Below are 20,398 nucleotides of genomic sequence, written 5' to 3'. Positions count from 1 at the left end.
TAATTGAAAATCCACATACTTTTGCCTTGCAATAAGTCAGAAACTGATTTAGAATTTGGCATTTGTTTGCTGCTTCTGGTAGCTCAGTATGCCTTGACAGTTGCAATAGAGTACACCTCCTTCCTGCTAAACACTCCAACAAACATAGTGCTAAAACTGCAGCTTTTATGTGCCATATATTTTGAGAAATTCCAAAAAGAAAACTCTGTGTGTAATTTCTCTTTTTTCTATAAAGCTAAGATCACCTCTCTATTCTGGATTTGTGTTTCCTCACTCTCTTTCTCCTCGCTCTATTGCTCAACTTCCATCAGTCCATTGGCCTGAGGTCATGGCTACTCATGTAGATCCTATTCCTTTATCTGATACACCTCCACCTCTGCCAGCTAAGAAACACTGCAGGAAACAACAGGTAACAGATCCAAAGCTGATAAATTTGGATTATTTTGTTTTGTTTGCTTTTGATATGATAGCCACAAAGTTGATTTATACATGAGGACTTTAGTGTGATACTGTAAGTTGATTGTGCTTGCAGAATGTTGCACTTAAATGCACTGCTCATTTAAAAATTAACATGATGTATTAGAATGTTTCTGAAAAAAAATTCACCTTATAATGCAGAGGCAAATATTAATATTCAGGACTCATTGTAACTTTCAGAGGACTTGCAGCAATAATGTATGTGTGAAATCCTAAATTAATTTTTCATATACATTTGAACAATGCCTTTCAAAAGCTGTATTGGTTTTAAGCCACCAATTCATTAGAATAACTTCTAAGGAAAAGTTTTCCTTTATAATTGAGTTCCACTTGTAGACTAGGCTTGAATATTTAACACAAAAGAAAAGGTACAGGGACATGTACATACAATGTGCACATGAATTTAATGCATTTTTTAAATCAGTATGATTTTAATGTGATGGAAAGCACTGTGAAGCAGGAGATGCTCTGTATGTTAGATTTTGTTTTTTCCAGACTATCAGTATTTTCCATATAGAGTATAACTGAGCAAGTGCATCAATTCATTTTATCAAAACTGTAAAATATTCCCCATGAAGCATTTCAGAAGCCTGGAGGAGCGCAAGAAGCAACACAGGGAGGGCACGTACCTGAGCGATACTCTGCCCCGCAAGAAAACAACCCCATCCGTGTCTCCCCACTTCAACAGTGCCACGCTGGGACGCAACATTGCAAACAAAGTATGTGCCTGCTGCTATTTACAGCCTTCCAGCGTCTGCAGGAAATCCTGCATTGGGTTACAGGGAAGGCTGGGTAGCACCCTAAGCATTATGTAACCCCCCAAATTCACACATGAAGTTGACTATGAAATGACTTGAAGGTTATTAGCAAATGGGAATGTATGTGAAGCCATCTGTACTTTCGGCCATTCTTGTGACCTCTGGAAATGCTGTGCTGTAGAACATTAATCATAAATACACAATTTCTGTATCAAGGATTATATTTTTTGACTGGTTTAAATTCATTCTAGAGACACAACTTGTTGTTTTCTTTCCTACTGAAGGCCTCTAAAGGGTAAAGATAAAGTTATATATAAAGGGGAAATACTCTTTATTTTTGATGTGGTCAATCAGCAAACAGCAGGAGGGTGGAGGTACTGCTTTGAAGACATTTTGGCCTAATAGACACTGTACACAGCTGGCTGATTGATATGACATGACACTAATATCCATGAAAAAACACATTATTTTGCCATTGCTGATAAAAAAATCTTGAAATACAATTTTAAGCACGTATTTACAAAATTTCCTGCAGGGACATTTGCCATTAGGACAGAGCAACAGTTGTGGCAGCGTACTTCCTCACTGCCTGGCAACCATGACCAAAGAGTCAGAGTCAAGAAGGATGCACAAAGGTAAGACCTTTTAATTGTTGCATTTCTTTTTAAAATTAGTGTTCTGTTTTTCAGAAATAAGCCTGAAACTAGTGTTGCTATGATCAACAGGTCTGCAAAATAAAAGTTTACTTCTTGGTGACAAAAACAAGCTCTAAATGTAACTGATTTTTTTTTATATTGGCATAATAAGAGGTTAATATTATGATGTAGGTACATGTGTAGTTTTTAAGTACATGGTCACCAAATATAATCCCATAAACAAGAAAACTATATTGAAAATACACATTATGTTAACTGGGTAATTTCTGTGAGTGATTTTGAAGCACTATATTACATGTTCTTTCTTATTCTTCCCTTTTTTTTAATGTTGGGATCTTAAAAATTGTTTTTCACAGGTACATGTTTTTGTCTGGATAAATTCCCCAGAGAGAGATAACTTTGAGAATCTGTGACTGTGATGTTATAAGTGATCTTAAATATTTGGGCTACAAAACAGAAAGGGAGAGAGCTCTTCTGTTGTTGATAGATGGCTGGGTTTGTTAATAGGGACACAGCAATTCTGGATCAAAAAAAAACTACACCCCTGAAACATGATCTTGTAGGCTATGGGATTCTGTGTCCTGCTGTGTGTTGACTTGAGTTGATACATATATTTTTTTTGCTTTAGTGAGACATTTCATTCATAAGTATCCCATCTTCAAAAAGAGGCACTCCTCAGTGTCATCTGTCAGTTTATTTTCTTTCCATCATCTGCATCACCATTATTGATACCAGTGCCAGAGGTCCTTGTGTAGAACTGCACTAACTGAGCCTGAGCTGAGCTAGATCCATCTCATTGTTACAGGACTTGTCAGAGCTTGCAGCTGTTAAAGGTCACAGTGACTGAGGTCAGTCATATGCACCAAGATGACTCAACACAAGGATGGAGCAAGCGAGCTGGAAAAGGATCACGATGTGCTCCTTTCCAGAGCTGATCCTGTTGTGATTTGTTGGTTTTGAGCTTTAGCTATGCGGCAGGCCTTACAGAAACCTGCAGTGTTGTGGCTAACTTATCTTTACATATTTCAGGTGGAATGAAAAAGGAGCTTCATGCTTGGCTTGGAAAGTGTCTTCTATGTAATGTGTGTGCAAAGGTGGAATAGCTGGCAATTATGTTGAGAGTCATCATTGTGATGTTATTTCAGTCTGAAAATCAAGAGGGATGTTTTGGCTAAACTCTAACAAGAGATCAAGTATTTAAAATTGGAAATACTTCTGTAAAATTGTTGCAAAGAGTGTTAGTGTGTGCCCTAAAGCACAATTTTAAAGTGTTACCAAACCTAACACAGGCAAGGGTTTTAAAAATAAATCACTTCTAATGTTTAATTTTTTGTCACTGTGCAATTAAGACAATCTAAGAGGAGGGTCAGATTTCTTGTTTTAGGAGTGGGAAAGAGAGAAACCTCACGAATCAAAATCAAATTATGGCCTGAGAAAAAAAGAGAAGCAGGGGAGAAGGATGTATTCACTGGGGGAGGTGGCATAGCACTTTTCATATGCTGTTGAGGAATCAGGTGCTATACTGCTTGTCATACTAGTTGGCTGTTATTTTTTGAAAGATCCAGCAGTTTGAATGGAAATAGAAAATTATGAAGAGAGCCTTAAGGGATTAATTTGTACTGGGAAAGAGAACAGTTCTAGATGTCCTTTTCTGAAACATCAGCTTTGCCAAAGGTAAACAGTGCTGCTGACAGGTGCTCTATTTGAACTGTTACAGGATTTTCAAAGCATTTTTAAGAGGAAGGATATAGGAACACAAGGATCATTTGTGCCCTCTCTTAGTAGTTACTAAAGTGTTCATTCCCTTTTTGTTCAACCTCAAGCTCCTTGAATTTATTGCTATTGGAGGAACTTGAAGAGTGTAACTGGTTTTGCATTACAGTGCCACATTTCTAGGTTGGGGAAAGCTCCTTTGTCTAGGTAACACACCACAAAAGTGTTTGCAGGGCTCTTTCCACACTGCAGTGCAGAACTCAGCAAGGACAGGAATATCCAAGTCAGGTGGATGGGGTCAGATCCCAGAGTATTTCTATCCAGCTATACAGAAGGGCCAGAGAAACAATCTTTAAGCACCTTTCATTCAGCCCTACAGGTAAAGCCTTAATAGAAGTTCCTTTGTTGTTTGAGCAGGGAAGGGACTGGGTTTGTCTTGGTGGAATTTCTGGTTTCCCCTCACACTTCACACCCATACTCAGCACATGGAAGGAAAACAAACTTTCTTCAAAGTCAAAGGTAAAGAAAGTCCATTTCTGTGGAACAATGAGATTGGGGTAATGTTCTGAACATGTTGTACTGCTTCAACGCATCACACAGGACTATTGAAATGGAATATCATTATCCATTAAAATTATGAAATCTTACTTGTCTTGCACTAAAGTCAACAGGACTAGAGTCTGAGTAACTACAATTAACTTCATTGGGCATCTTTAAATACATCTTTGAAAACCAAGTCAGATGCTATGTCAGTGGTCCTGCAGATGAGGTGGATCAGGTTTGCCTTTTCAGGATAAGTGAATACTTTTCAGAAGATTTACTGACAAATCAGTGGAACTTTCTAAATGTATAGAGACTGATAATACTGATAAATACAAGCTCTCTAATCTTCCTGCTCCAAAAGTTAGTTGTTCACCTAAAAAAAGGTGATGAATAGATAAAAAGTGTCCTCTACCTGTCATGTGTAGTGAGTCAGCACTTGCTTTCCTTGCGTTTCTTTCCCCACTTGACAGGTTTTTCACTCTGTCAGTTTTCCAAGGTGATCTATTGCAAACGACATGGGTGTCTTGGCTTCCTGATACCTTGGGCATAGAGCTGCACCCAGTGCACTGGAACTGGGTTCAGTGGGGCAACAGGGTCTCACATGATAAATGCCACTTCATTCACTCAGTCTGGAGCCCTGGCTATCAAGCAGTGACCTGCACACTGCTATCCAAAGAGGATGATGTGCTCCAGATGTGGTGTTAGTACCTTCCTGTGCTCCTTAGAGCTTGACAGCATTGAGCAATTTTCTAGACCAGATGTTCTGGTGTGTGCATGTAGATCTGAAAACAAGTATATTCAAGGCTGGCTGGAGACAGTAGCAGCTGGTTTAAAGCTGCTAATTATCTGAGTGTTATCACTAAACTAGTCATGGTCCAAAGTGAGTTTTCTCTAATATGCTCTCTCTGGTTTTTCTTATTTTAGTCCAAGAAGATAACTGTAAAAGTCTGAGCTGAAAAAAAAGGAAAGTTAAAAGTGAAAACAGGAAATTAAGAACCCAGCCTCTTGGGTTTTAACATGGAGTTCATTCTCATTTTCTTTATGCAGGAACAAGCAATATCTATGAATAAATTTTAGGCTGGATGCAGTAATAAATATTTTCATGGATTTTAAAGTAATAAACAGTCCTTATTCTAGGATTACCAAACCATGTTCAGTCATAGGAGTTCAAGAATTATTACTGAAAGAAACAGTCACAGTCAGTAATCATAGCCTGAGTTAAGGGCAACTTAAATGTTTTAGAGGACACATATTTGTTGTAAATCATTAGTGGAAAAAGGTATTTCTTAGCAGCCATTCATGAGGTATTTTTGACAGACTGTATTTATAAACTGACCTCCTGTGGACATGTCTTTGTAACCAAACCATATGCAAAAACAGAGTGAAGAAGCTGCTGTTTGGTACCATCTAGAGACCTCACCCTGCGCAGGTGGATGCCTGGAGCTCCCAGGGAGTGCTGGGTGCCAGAAGCTTGCACAAGGAGGGAGGGTTAGCCAATACAGTCCCACTGACTGTAGGATGGACTCCAGAAGGAAAGAAGGAATGGTTATCTGGGAGTTAAGGTGTAAGACCAGACACAGTGCTGGGAACAAAGCTGTTGGGACAGAGAACTTATGTACCAATAAGATGATTATTTGTGTCCTTTCTAAGCTCTGTATTAAAAAAATATACTGCAAGCAAGGGATATTTGTACAAACAATCTAGAAACTTTTCAAAGGAGCCAGCCTTTTTTGTTTGTTTTTCAGTCTTTCTTATCAAACTCAGGAAAAAACAGAAAAGGTGTGAAAATATCCCCTTCCCTGGCTGTATTCCTCATGTGATATTTTTGCAAAAGTACCAGTTGCATCAGCACTGTCAAGCAGTTCCTAGACTCTTGAAAAATTTTAAAATAATTGTTAAATAATGACAGCATTTCAAAAATTCTTTTTTTCCTGCTGTCAAATAATGTGTCACAACAAAACTTCTGACTCATGCTAATATCTGTAGAGCTATGGCTTTGCACAGGCCTAATTTTTTGCTTCTTTGCTCATAGCCACACAAGTAGAGCAGAAAATTCAAGGATCTTTGCAGTTCTATGAGTGACAATGACAAGGTAGACAGACTTGGGCTTCCTACTTTGGCATGTTTCCACACAACAAATGTATCTTGACATGTTAATGTCAGTCTTTACAAATGAGGAGAAAAAAAAAGGAGAAAGAAGAAAGAATATGAATAAAAGAAAAATAAAAGAAAAATGTAATGGGATCATTTTCATAAAATACTAGTGGGTTTTTAACATACTTGACAGTGCAACTTTTAATAATAGCTTTCACCTTTAGTTCTACCCTCACTATAATTTTGTGGTGGTATACCTGGATTTTGTGATTCTGCAGTAACTCCTTTGGAGGATTTTTCTTTGATGACATAGCTTTATGGGTTTTTGCAATATTTTTCTCAACGGTATGGCTGTTAACATTGTTAAGGTTAACATTCTTTACAGGTTTGCTGCAGAGCAGTGGAACTCTGTAGTAAAACCAATGCAACAACAAATATTTTAGCTCTTGTATCTGGTTAGACTTAACTGATAAAATCCTGGCTTGTGGGAAATTTTAGTTAAGTACTGGATCTTACAAGAAGTCTAATATTTTTAAGTGCATGTTGTGTGAATAGGCACCTGAGCAGCTAAAAATTCCTTAAACAGATTGTACCTGCCTAGTATGTGCATGTGGCTGTAATGGAGGCAGGTCAGTTGTGAAGTCTTGTGGTGTTGGTACACAGCTGATCCTCGGCTTTGAGCTTCGTGCTGCTTACAGCATGAAGATAAAAGGAGAACACTGAATTATGCTTTGTTTCTGTGAATGCATCTCATTTTGCAACCTAAGAAATGTTGATTTCTTCCACTGCTTAGTTATATTTGCATGATTGCATAAATTTGACTAATAAATGTTTATTTCAAAAATGGGTTCTTTATCTTAAGGAGTAGAGTGTTTGTAGCACTGCTATGCTGCTCTGTGTCTTTTAGATGGGTTTATTTTGCAATGAAATATAAAATAATGGAATTAAAATTTCTGAGTAGACAAGGATTTGTAGAGGGGTCAACAGAAAAACATGCATTTGAATAAAGTTTTTCAGTAATCTATTTTTTTCTCTCATTCACTAATGAATCATTGATAATCATTTCACAGGAGCAATTAGTCATTCCAAAGGTTCGCGTATGAAAGGTAATTGCTTATCTGCAATAACGGAAGCATTTGTCAAAATAAGGGGGAAAAAGCAAACCACACATGTGAATCAGTAACACCTGATGTTATTATTTATGACTGCTGAGGTGTATTTGTGTCCCTTTTGTCTCTTTTACTAATCGATGCAACTGAATTTTTGATTAAAATTCAGTGTTCTTTTAAATGGCAAGTGAGTCTTATTAGTTCCTTAGAAACCAGCTTTAACTATCTCCAAGAAAGCTTTGTATGGTACAGAGGGAAGTGAGGAGAAAACTACCTTGGAAATGCTTGTAGGGCACAGTTTCTTCAATGACATGCTTTAATTATTCAGCTGAAGACACACTTTTCAGATAACTGCAGTTGTTGGCTCTCTGAACTGGGACTCTCCCAGCTCTGGCTTGGCAAAAAATACCAAAGACTAACTTCGTATGCACAGATAGGGAATGAGAATGAGAATAAGGCAGAAGAACACTGCACTTGAAGCATGCTTTCATGATTTCATGCATCAGTGTCTTAATGGTGTCTAGTAAAATTTTGTATCTGGACCTTACTGCATTTGTACATTTGTCTGCATTTTTCCCATGTCTGTTTATCTTAATTATGTGGAATGTCAGTGGCTGCCTTCCTGTAAGAATGTGAGGTTTTTGTGTAGTCTGTCAATCCTTCCTAATCTCCAGCTCTGCCAGCAGCTCAGAATTTGGGTCAGAAATGTACAGAGAATATTACAAACCTAACGATCAGAACTATTAGAAAGTCTCACTTCTTGCATTCATTGAAGGAAAAGATGAGCAGTGCAGTTGCATTTGTAATCAATAGATGAAACAACCTTAAAGGGCACTGTATAATACTTCAGCAGTTAAACTGACAACTCTTCCTTAGGCAAGCTCAACAACCTCTCTCAAAGTCTGCATTACTTTAAAGAGCAACGGAGACATGAGATAAAAATAATTGTGAAGAGACATTTTTAAAGGACACATTGCCAAACAAAGTTTCCTGTGTTCAAGGAGGATGACTTTTCAGAAAAAAATGTTTTTGTGGAAAAATAACGAAAGAACCTTTGCTTGAACCTTATTTTTCTTCAGAATCATTGAGCTATAAGGATCTGCTTCAATTCCATAGGATGAACTGCAATTTCAAAACTCCAGTAAAGTACCTCTGTACTAGTAACTATGATTATATAAGAAGCAGCCTGTATTATTTCAGCTGAACTAAAAGTCCAATTGCAGTTACCAGAAGGCAGTGTTTCCCAAAGAGAAAAAAAAAAAAAAATTAATATTCAGTAAAGTCAACCAGACAAGTACTTAAGAATATTGAATACCAGGACTTTTTTCTTTTTTTTTCTAATTTAGTCAGTGTCATTTCTTCTAAATTCCTGGATTTAACTACATTACTTTCCAGATTAGGCCTAATTGTTATTTTAAAATGTAAATATCATTTTTTCAAATTAGGGTTTCATAATACCCATAGAAGAACATATATTGAAAAGTCACTTGTACTAATGTGCATATATTTGAATCCATCATAGATAAAACAGGTATTCAAAGATTTTATTTCAGTGTGATTAACTTGTAAAATTAACTATATAATCTTGTAGTACATTGGTCACAGTGCAGTTAATTCTGAGGTGATGTTCAAAATGCTTGTGCTGCTAACAAGTTATGCTCCTGTGACATAATTTTTGTGTCAAATCAGTGTTTCCTCTGTACTTTATAGGGTATAACCATCAGCGCATCTGTGAAAACCAAAGGCAGAAGTCTCCAGAATTTTACAGCAGAACAGCATCGGAATCCAATGTGTACTTGAACAGTTTCCATTACCCAGATCGTAGTTACAAGGACCATGCCTTTGACACGTTAAGCTTAGACAGCTCTGACAGTATGGAGACAAGCATATCAGCATGCTCACCAGATAACATTTCCAGGTAAATCTTCTTTCCTCCTTATCCTGCAATGGTCATAGGGTCATATGAAAAAAGAGAGTATGTACATGTACAGTGTGATAGTGTGAATGCTGCTGATTGGTTGAGAAAATGTAAGATCATTAGACAGGCATCATATTTGTCTAGCTCCTCATAATCAGGTTCAACTACATCTCACCTGTTTATTGAAAGATGAAAATAAAACTATGCAAAACTTAAGTGATAATGCTGAAGTTTACTGAAGAGCAATCAGTGCTTCCTCACCTGATCATGGCAGGGAAGGAATTTCCTCTGATAGGAAACTTTTCAGAGACATGTGCCATTGATGACGTACACTGTTCCACAAGTCTAGCATGTTAACCAACTAGGTGCTTAAGCTGAAACACTCAGGCTTCCTCCAAAAGTCTTATTGCCCTTTCCTCTCCCTTTTCTGGGTCAGTAAAAATCAAGAGAGGACACTGAAAAGCTTGCTTTACTCATCTTCAGAGGCTGTCAGCTCAGACACCATTTCTCAGGTGAAAGGAATTTCCATGATCTGTGTTAAAAATCCAGATGAGTCTCAAAATTGTGTGCAAACACTGTCTCCTGACAGTCTGTTTTTTGTATCTGACATTAGTAGTGCTTTCATTCCTGCTCACAGTCCAGCCCCAGCAGTTTCACAAGCATAACTAGAGGCTGATGATTAAGTACAGCTTTGTCAGAGCACTATGAATACCTTGGGAACACAAGGACAGCTTTTTTGGCTAGCATGTAGTGTTTTACTTAGCATCTGTTTGCTGTGGCAGGGAAGCCCCTGATTTCCCCTTTAATGTCATTATCACTGCAGTGTTAAGAGTCTTAGAAAATACCACTGGCAGTCATTCTGCTGGCTGGTTTGCTTGGGCTTTTTTGCATTGGTTGACGTTGGTTTTGGTTTTCTTAAAGGAAAAACATTAGGACTTGGGTTTTGAGGATTTCTGTTTTAAATGGATAACCAACAAGTCTCTGATAGCTTGAGACAGGCTGGGAACTAACTCTGTGCATTGAGCTAATGTGCCAGTGATATGAAACCTTTCTCTCTCTGACTTCCTGCTCTGACCATTTGGAAGGAGGATGGTGTGTGTCTGATCTTACCATCCTATAAGTCCAGTCTCCAGCCCAGGACTGGGAAACCCCAACAGCTGTTGAATTTCACTGGTACTGCTTGCTCTTCTGCTTCTCTCTGACTCTTGCAGGCAATGCCAGAAGGAAAACAAAAGAAAGCAACGCAAAGAAAAAAATAGCCCAAATCAATACAAAAACCATAAAAGGATCCTTTACAACAGATCTTTCTGTTTCTCACAAGGCAAACTTTGGTGAAAGAAGAAAAGTGTGTGAGATGATTTTGTTGATAAATTCTGGAAGATAGCCAGTTAATTTTCCTTGACAAAATTTCCCTTAAGTAAAATTAATTAATACTGTTTTAGATGGTGTTTGAGCATATTTTCAAGCCTTATCAGACTTTAAAGCAAAACAATTTATGATGCTTTGTTCTGACCAATTTAAAATGTATAAGTTATATTTTACCATGTTTAAGGCAAGAGAAACTTTTTTGTAGAAATGCATAAAATTTGTGGCTGCTCAAAGTACAGAAGAAACAGAACTGCTGTAGTCATTTATCAACTCACCAAAGATACATCTTTTTTTGTTAGTGGCTATTGGATCTGAACACTGTCAACTCCATTCTTAAATTATGTTGGACTGCAAAATATTTCTTTAAATACCAGCTATTATTTTAAGTAAGAAATAATGGGGTCTTTTGCAGTGCTAGCACTTCAAATGTTGCAAGAATAGAGGAGATGGAGAGACTTCTCAAACAAGCACATGCTGAAAAGACTCGGCTGCTTGAGACGAGGGTAAGTGTAATTTTGAGTAACTAAGAAGAGGCGTGTAAGTTTGGATAATATTCTCCTAATGCAACATAGAAACCCACCCAGCTTATACCCAATAAACACTTAAAAAACACCTCTTCCTCCATGGCTTCGCCTCACACTACAGCCTTAAGCCCATATGCAATATCTGCTATCTCAAAGGACAAGCTGATGGCAAAATCCCCAGAAACTTGTTCAGCATTGGTTTGACACCTGCTGGGGGAGTTGCTTAAGAAGAACCTTCATTTTTATTTGCAATTCTTACTCCAAATTTCAGTCCAGTGTGCTGGATATATATTTCTGCCTACTTAAGGGACAAAAAGGTATTTAGCCCTAGCTTAGAAATGACATTGCCAACTATAGTTTTGCATATAATTGAAGTTCTCTGTGTGCTGTGGTATTTAGGAACGGGAGATGGAAGCTAAGAAACGAGCTCTGGAGGAAGAAAAACGCCGCAGGGAGCAACTGGAGAAACGATTGGAGGAAGAAACGAGTCAGAGGCAAAAATTAATTGAAAAGGAAGTCAAAATACGTGAGAAGCAAAGAGCACAGGTCAGATATGGGGATGTGAAATGGTTTTGAAGTGCAAGACTTCCCCTTCATATACAGAAAAGGACTTAGTGAATTTCTGCCAATAGTAAACAGAACTGCTTTCAGCTGAACAGATACATTTAGAATTTCTGAGGTGCAATTGTTTTGCTAAAAGTATGTTTGGGCTCTTGGAGCCAAGTATTCATTTAAAGTTAGATAACAGCATAGGCATCTATTTAGCATTTTATATAAAAAGTATGAATATTAATCCTATAAAGTTTGTTACTGAATATAGGCAGAGCAGAATTTTTTGGCCAGAAAAACAGAAATTTGTGAGTGTGTTAATTTTATAAACCATTGGTGTGGAGTTGGGGGGGTTTTGTTTAGTTTTCCTTTTTCTTTTAATACATAAAATGCCTTGAAATGTGAATTATTACTTCCAAACATCTGACAGAAAAGAAAAAGACAAATAAGGAAGTTTTTTTTAGCTCCACATCTACAGTACAGAGTAAATATTATTTTTTCTGAAGTTAATGGGACTGTACAACATAAGAAACATTACTTAATTTAAAAAGTGTTACCTCCTATTTATTTTTGCTTCTTCTTTGTGCTTAGAGGTACCTTGAGTTTTCTTTAGGCTTAGTGTCTTACCTATTTGTTTATTCCTCCAATAATATCTATAAGGTACAGCAAATGACTAGGCAGTCTTTGCTTGTATACCAGAGCAAGACAATACCTCCATCTTAATAGACGCATTTGAATGCAGAAGATTCCATATCATATTAGAATATCTTTCTGGTTTTATCTGTGCTACCTTTGCTGATGTTTCACCAGCTGTTTCTAGTTAAATATATTCATTCATTTGTTTTCATATAAAATGTAATCAGGAATGCTAAATTTTACTTGCTTCCCTCCTTTTTTTCTAAGAAATTTGTTGACGACTCAAGTATGGCATAAACAACAATGCAATGCTGATATTTTTATCCCAAACTAGAGCATGCATGTGTTGTAATAGAATGCCCCATCAGTTACTGCTAATTGGTAGAGAGAAGAAGACTGAATTGGCAGGAAGACAAAAACTTATCTGTCAAAAATTACTTTTTTTTTCCTTTCCTTTGTACAATGAGACCAATTTTTTCCCCAGCACCTTTTGACACTTAGAAATGTAAACGAAAGGAAGGAATTCCATCTTTGCACTTGCCAGAGCTGGTGCCAGCTCGTATCATACAGAACTGCATAATTTTAGACGGGTGCTAAGAGTTCTTGTGAGCAACACAGCTCCTATTGCACCAAGAGGCTCTTAAGAATGCAATGAGGGAAAGTCCCTTTGATTTGAGACTCACAGTGGGATTTAACAGGCTAACTTGAGGAATGGAGCAGGGGCAGATTAGTTTATTCAGGTCACTGATTTCTCTGGAGTCCAGGGGGAGAGAGAGAGGGAGATGCTCCTTTCACAGATCCTTAAAGGCATCTAAAATTAGCTTCTGTTCCAAAGTAGCCTCTGCCTCAGCTGCAGCAGGAGGTTCCTCCGGGAGACCTGTCTTCTGTGTTTAAAATGACGGGGTGGTGATTGTGCATAGACCCTCCAGGCACAGAAAACAGGAATATTCCCTCAGATGGCAGAGGTTCTAAATCTTTATCTCCTCCTGCTTGTTCTCCCAACTGACACTATCCAGGCTTGGTGCAGGGTCTTGAACTGCAATCAAGAAGGAGGCACTGTCTTCTGCACTGCTTTGCTGTCTTTTGCAGAGGGATGTGAACTAGTTATCACAGTTAATTTGTTCAGCAGAAAATAATTCTGTTTTGTTCACTGCAATCTCTGTGAAACTAACTGGCAATTACAGTTCATTCCTATTATTAATGTTTCTTGCAATAGCATGTTCTTATTATTTATATATTATACTCTGCATAAAAATGTCTGTAGCAGTAACTTAAAATTAAAGAGTGACATCTGTGCAGTGAGTATTTAGAGAAATAAAGAGTTTGCTTAACATCCTACATATGAAGTTCTTGGACTTCATCTAAGGCAGCAACACACCCTTACATTTAATTAATGTCTTAATTCTATGACAGCTTTTCTGTGCTTTGGCCTCTGTTTTACCAGCTTACCAGCTGTTGATTTCAAGAAACTTCTATACTATATCTGGCTTTTACAAAGTTGTCCAACACTGTAAAGTTAGAAGTTTAAAGGATTTTTCTTTTCAAGAAAATTAGAGCTGCAGTAAAAGCTCTTTATTTTTCTTACATTTATTCTTAAACTTTAATATGCAGTTTTCAGTTATGTCTTCCCAGCAGAAAGAGTAGGAGATGATAAGGCTTCTCTTAAAAATAATATTATTTTCTTTTCTTTCCTGTAGGCCCGTCCCTTGACTCGCTATTTGCCCATTAGAAAGGAAGACTTCGACCTACGAAGTCACATTGAAACAGCTGGGCACAACATAGAGACCTGTTACCACATTTCTCTCACTGAGAAAACCTGCCGAGGCTTTCTGATTAAAATGGGAGGGAAAATTAAAACATGGAAAAAACGGTGGTTTGTTTTTGACAGAAACAAGAGAACTTTTACTTATTATGCAGGTAAGTTGCAGGATTGCTACTCGGATACATCTGTTCTTCTATTTTTTTATCAAACTCAGCTGAGTTATGAACAAGTAGGGAATCCAGATAAAACTTAGATTTCCATTTCATCCATTCCCTTAGAGGTCATGTGAACCCTTCCCTATAGCATTCAATCCTCATGCCAGGTAAGGCAGAATTGAGCATACAAAACAAAATAAAGGAGGAGATGCAGATGGGCAAGAGAAAAAATGGAAGATGGTCAGGTTACAAGTACACAGAATAATGGTTCCACATATTTTATTTTTAAATATTATATACTTCCCTCAATGACTGAATGATTTCCTGTACCCTTCATACAAGAATATAATTTATACTTACCGTGAAAATTGAAGTGAATGTTTCCACAGTCCTGTGCTTAATGTGAAGAAAGGTTTTCAGGAAATTAAACATACAAGGGTAGACTTTTTGAGTTTGCCTTATTTTGAAAGTGTAAGGAATTTCAGATTAAGAATGCGCAATAGTCCAAAAGTGTTTCTGTTCATGAAGTTGTGTAACACAATATCTCAAGCCATTATAAGCATTATATTACTTTGTTATCTTAGGTAAACCTAGAAATGGGGAATTTAAGAACATACTTATTTCTCCAAATGCTGTGCAAATATACACAGTGGTTTGACTTAAAGTTTCAGTTCTGAGGAAGCCACAAAAATAACATTGTGCTCTGAATATTTATTGTTCAGAGAGGCCAGAAACAGGCATATGCAGGACAGCATATGCATATTGCTAAGATGCAGAAGAAAGCGCCGAGTACAAAAACCACCCAAACAGTTTCATTTACTTTATTGACATAACTCCTTTCCAGCAACTTCTAAGGAACATAAAATTGAATTGATTACATTCATTCATTACATACCCACTGAATATTTCTTACCAGTTTGCAGTAATACAGTGGACAAACATTCTTTATTTTGTTCTAAACATCTGGCTTATTGGTTAGGAAGGCTTGTAACACACAGTAGTGTTCCCATTGGTACTGATCTTTTTTTGTCTTTTTTTAGTAGTTATGTTAACATTTAATGGTTTCACTTTTGAGTTCATTATAGTTGCCATAATGTATTATCAATTACCAAAGAAAACTTTTGCTAATGTCTCAAGGACTACAGCCAACAAGCATAGTTTTATGAGGAGTCTCAGCTGCACTAAAATGCTGCTGCTTGTATGAGTGAGGATCTTTAAGTCTTTAGATCTTTAAATACACAGTAGATTTCCAAAATAAATATTTGTGCTGCAAATTCAGAGTAAATGAACTCTGAATGAATGTCCTTCCTGAGATAATGCTTTAGTTCTGCCAGTGCACTGAACCAAGAACTTAGCCTGAAGTCTGACAGCTTAGTGTGGTGACTGAAGCATCTGCACTTTCTGAACTGAAGCATTCAGGGAACTCTACCAAGGCACTTTCAATGGGAGCTTGTGGGTGCCTGAAATAGTCTGGTAACCAAGGCCCCAGGTGGGGCTTGAAAAGAGAGTGGATCCCCTGCTTACTAGTAGTGCACAGACAGCACACTTTGTATAGTGCTATGTTCATCTCAGTATAATGTGTGCTGTGATCTCATAATCCTGTATCTCAGTGCTTCAGCACTGCTTCTCTGCGGGCTGGCAGGAAGATTCCCAAAGCTGCATCATTTGCTCTCTGGGATTTTATTTTGCCATCATATGAAGCTTTAAGACTTGCTTGCAGCTACACGTAGGATGTAAGCTGAGTTCCCCAAGTGTTTAAATGACAGCAGAATCCCTTGATAAAGATGTTCTGCATGACTGTTCAGTGTTGAGATGATACTATGACTTGGGGGCAGAAAACATTATATTCCCCTAATACAAAAGTGCTGGGAGCGAAAGGAAGTTTGCCTTTCCATGTCCACATGCAATTGGGATGCTTCTTAACAATTTCTCTCTCCACTACAGGAAAATGGAGTGAAAATGGCAGGAAGATGCTGCCTTGCCCTGCTCCTTTTCCTTGTGAAAAATTTTAGTGGTGACTCCTAAGTTCACATGTGAAGAAGCTTTTTTTATTAAAAAGTATATGCACAAACTATGTTCTAATATAAAGATTTTGCTGTCAGATTGTATTGAAAATTTGATTATCATTGCAGTTTTCTCTTCAAGGCAAACTGGAGGTCTTAGCCTGTGAACTGTGTGAACTCTGGCTGGTTTTTATGGAATTGGAAGAGTGGATATATCTGAGAGACATCTGTCCTTCTGTGGGCTAATATCCTCCATAACATTTAGCCAACTCAGTGAAGGGAGTGACTTGCAAATAGATGAGGAAATTACAAAAGCTTTTATCCTTGGAAACTAGGTGAAGAAGAAGACATATTAAAGTCAAAAATGCATCTCTCAATAAAACCAACAAACTAGTAAGAAAATTTGAAGGTATCCATGGGATTTCAGAAGCAGAACTGTTAAGTCATTTACTTATCAGCTGAATATATATGGAAATGCAAATTAAGCTTTTGCTTCTTAGTGGTCATTTCAGTTCTGAGGTAATTTCTCTCTTTTCTGTTTTAGACAAACACGAAACTAAATTAAAAGGTGTAATATATTTTCAAGCTATTGAAGAAGTCTATTATGATCATCTAAAGAATGCATATAAGGTAAACTTTGTTATTGCTGTTTTAACCATGTATCACACAGAGTACTCAAAGTATGGTAGCGGCTGTAAAATTAAAGGGAGAACTAACATTATTGGAGGGGAAAAAAACCCAAGCAAGTACTTAAAAAGAAACCCTGGAGTGGAGGTAAAGGAAGAGGAAGCTAATCAGTGATTAACACTGTTTTGGTGGGTTTTTTTATACTGATGGAAGCAGAGATAAGTGTCTACCTGCAAAGTAGTTTTGCTGCAAGGAGTTCCTTAGTCCAGTGGCAAGTGCGCTGGCAGTTTATATACAGACACGAATGGGACGGGACTACTGATGGATGCGTCGGGAACTGTTTATTTTTTAGAATTTATATAATACATAGTTTTGTCTATGCAAAGATCTTGACAGTTCGCATCTAGGCAGCAAGCTAAAGAAACTCACTTGTTACAAGTTACTAAATGCTCATCTTAGCTAATTACACAGAGAGAAAGCATATTGACAGTGATTCTATCTAATCAACATAAGCACACGTAGCTGGAGTTAAAAGAATACTTGCTTGTTCTATTCCTCATGTCTTTGCTACAGCTTAAATGCATCAGCAATATCTATAATTCTGCTGCACTGAGGCCTGTCTGTTTTTCCCACCAATATAAGACCCTCTAACTTTATAGATTACTACAGCAAGACCACTGAAATCAGTGGCTTGGACAAGTCAAGGGCTGGCTCTATGCCTCAGTCCCAGGGAGGGAGTTAACTGTGCCAGCAGTTCATGGCACACCTTGCCTCTCATTTGTAATTTAAATGAGCTGTGAACAATTTGTGGAAGCCACTGGACAGAGTGGGGGAGTTACTTATTTGGGCATGAAACAACAGCTTGGAGCCCTGTAGTACTGTATAATAGTCTACTGGAAAAATGCTGTAAAAGGTGTTTGTGATGGCTACAAACACTTTAAATGCATCTCTGCTGCAATATAAGATGCAGTGGTACAGCACTTTATCTTTCTTCTTAACCCTATTCATAAATATCCCTGTAAGCAAATCCACTTCTGATACCAATAAATGGCTTTGATTTCACTCTTCTGATATCTTCTTTGCATTTTATTCGAGAGTCCCAACCCGCTGCTGACCTTCAGTGTTAAGACCCATGACCGCATCTACTACATGGTTGCTCCTTCTCCAGAAGCCATGAGGATATGGATGGATGTCATTGTTACAGGCGCAGAAGGCTACACCCACTTCATGTTATAATAAAAGAGAGCAATAGGGCATCCTGCAATAATATAACTAATGAAGTTAGCCATAGCTAGTGACAGCTGAAAAGCCAGTGAATACCCTGAAATGTCCTCCTTATGATGTGCACCCAAAAACCTCAGATTGAGAGGGGGCTACAAATGCATGGAAAAGGGGGGGTTGTTACCTGTTGTAGTTGACCTTTATAGGAATGAACGAGCTAAAGCTGTTGAGAGAATCATAGTGCTCCAAAATGGATAATCAGGCAATTTTAATTACAGCATCTTGGTTGAATGATAAGTTTCTACAAATTCTCTTATACAGAGAATGTCTTCATAAATTTATACCGAACAGTTTACAAGTGTGTGTGTTCTCACTGGTATGCAAAAATTCTAGTAGTGAAACAAAAAGGTGTAATAAGCATATATTTTAATATGCAACATTTGACATTTATAGATGATTAGGTGACTTTTTAAAACCTTTCATCAAGTATTTTATAGAAATACAAACAAAAAAGAAGCCCTAAGGTACACACAGTTCTTGCCTTAGTAGTTAAATGTTACAACAGAGCCAAAGAGTTACATGATTCCCTTACGTTTTCATATTGTTACTTGTACCTAACTTTCTGTGAAGGGACAGTGCCAAAACTCTTAATGACTTTTAATGTAATTAAATGATTATATTCTTTGTGTTCAAACACTTTGTGGCAACAACTCTATGTTTAAAGTTTGCATCTATGGAGCTCAACACATAAAAAACAAAAAATCCCCGAGAGGGATAGCTTTATAAAGAAGCATTTTTTTCCACAAGGATGAGAAATGGAAACACATGTATTAACTTCCTCATAAAGAGGGATTGTTTAAATCCTCCCTGTTGACCAGAATAAGCTGATTCTGGACTCTACAGCACTTTTCTTTTATATATAAGGTCCCAGTATTGTTCTAATATTACTCTGTGCCAAGTGAATGCTCTATTGAAATCTCTCAAATATTGCCTGCCTTGAAGCCAGCACCAAAATCTCTACCTGTCTGAATTCTTTGGAGCCAAGCTTTCAGTCCCAGAGAATTGTTTTGTTTAATGTACATCTGCACAGAATAATGCTGTCAAACAGAATAAAAGGGGAGAGGTGAGTACCAAGAGTTTACACTAAGCAGTGTATGAATAAAAAACTCTGAAAGTTTGAAGTAGTAGGTATTGAGATTCCTAAAACAGCAAAAATACTGAGGCTGCAGCAGTCTGCCATTTTAAAATCACCTCCAAGTCCTTGAGTAATATTGCAAAAAATAAAGTATTTAATTGAAATTAACTTCAAGAAAGTGTCATATTATGACTTTAAAGAGGTTCCCTTTGATTATAATTGAAACTTACACACTCTGTGGTTTGGGTACTAGAAAAAAGCACATTCACCTTTTTTTTCTTTGATGAAAAAGTTAATGGCTTTTCATTGAACAAAGAAACTGAAAGCAGAATAGAAATATGCTGGCAGAATATTTTTGTTATACTTTTTAAACCCTGTAGCTGTAATGAACAGGTTTGTGGTATGTACAGGTAATGTGGTTGTTCTAGCATGACAAACATCAGTTTCTACTTGAATCATAGAAGAGACTGTTGTTGCAAGATAATTGTTATCATCTGTGCAGATCACAGCTTGTAATCTATAATTTAAAACACTATCAAATAAATTGCTTTTGTTTATACAGTTATTTTTTTCCTGATGTTTTTTGATTTTATTCCCAAGTATAGTTATAAAGTTTTTCTAATACTGATTTTTGTATCCTGCATGATGCAATGAAGGCATTTCAATAAACATTTTTAAAAATACACTTGTTTCAAATATTTTCTTCCTGCATTATCCTGAGACATTTATGCTTGTCTTTTAAATAGTTGTATACAGTCATGCAAACAACACTGTATTTTTCAGTAACACTTAATTGAACTATTCCATGTATTTTCCATAAAAGAGCTATGGAAAATAATCTTTCGGAGGTCAGTGAAATTAGGAGTGTAGTCTGTTTTCTGCATGTGCATAATATAATACCTTTTTCATTTTTTATGAACCTGCTTGAAAAATTTATTACCAGCTTTGGATATTGACAATTTTTTCGTTTAACTGCAAACCAGAAACTGCTTGAGTTTAAGGATTTCAGTTTTTCCAATATTTGACTTAGATATGACCTGAATGGGAGTATTAACTCACATGGAAATGAAAAGAAGTGTGGTTTTATGATTGACTTGTTTTCACTAAGTTTGCCATCATCAACATGATGTGGGGTGGGTTCTGTAGGGGT

General features: G+C 37.1%; 1 protein-coding gene across 7 annotated transcripts in view; it reads left to right on the top strand.

Annotated features, from left to right (window-relative positions):
• The window catches only part of PHLDB2 (pleckstrin homology like domain family B member 2), a 66,546-nt gene extending 46,615 nt beyond the window's left edge, over nucleotides 1–19,931 (top strand). For 4 of the 7 annotated variants that reach the window (XM_030959514.1, XM_030959607.1, XM_030959334.1 and 1 more), the window contains 9 exons: nucleotides 236–409; nucleotides 1,056–1,196; nucleotides 1,771–1,870; nucleotides 9,061–9,268; nucleotides 11,049–11,139; nucleotides 11,560–11,706; nucleotides 14,043–14,262; nucleotides 16,810–16,895; nucleotides 17,988–19,931. In XM_030959514.1, coding sequence (XP_030815374.1) covers nucleotides 236–409; nucleotides 1,056–1,196; nucleotides 1,771–1,870; nucleotides 9,061–9,268; nucleotides 11,049–11,139; nucleotides 11,560–11,706; nucleotides 14,043–14,262; nucleotides 16,810–16,895; nucleotides 17,988–18,128 — 1,308 coding nt within the window. In that variant the 3' untranslated portion in view covers nucleotides 18,129–19,931. The remainder of the gene's footprint in view (nucleotides 1–235; nucleotides 410–1,055; nucleotides 1,197–1,770; nucleotides 1,871–9,060; nucleotides 9,269–11,048; nucleotides 11,140–11,559; nucleotides 11,707–14,042; nucleotides 14,263–16,809; nucleotides 16,896–17,987) is intronic. The other 3 variants (XM_030959768.1, XM_030959846.1, XM_030959689.1) reach the window with 1 other exon arrangement.
• Nucleotides 19,932–20,398: the final 467 nt, after the last annotated feature.

Source organism: Camarhynchus parvulus, chromosome 1 (genome assembly GCF_901933205.1).
Source record: "Camarhynchus parvulus chromosome 1, STF_HiC, whole genome shotgun sequence".
NCBI classification, from domain to species: Eukaryota; Metazoa; Chordata; class Aves; order Passeriformes; family Thraupidae; genus Camarhynchus; species Camarhynchus parvulus.
This window is presented reverse-complemented; position numbering and strand designations above follow the sequence as displayed.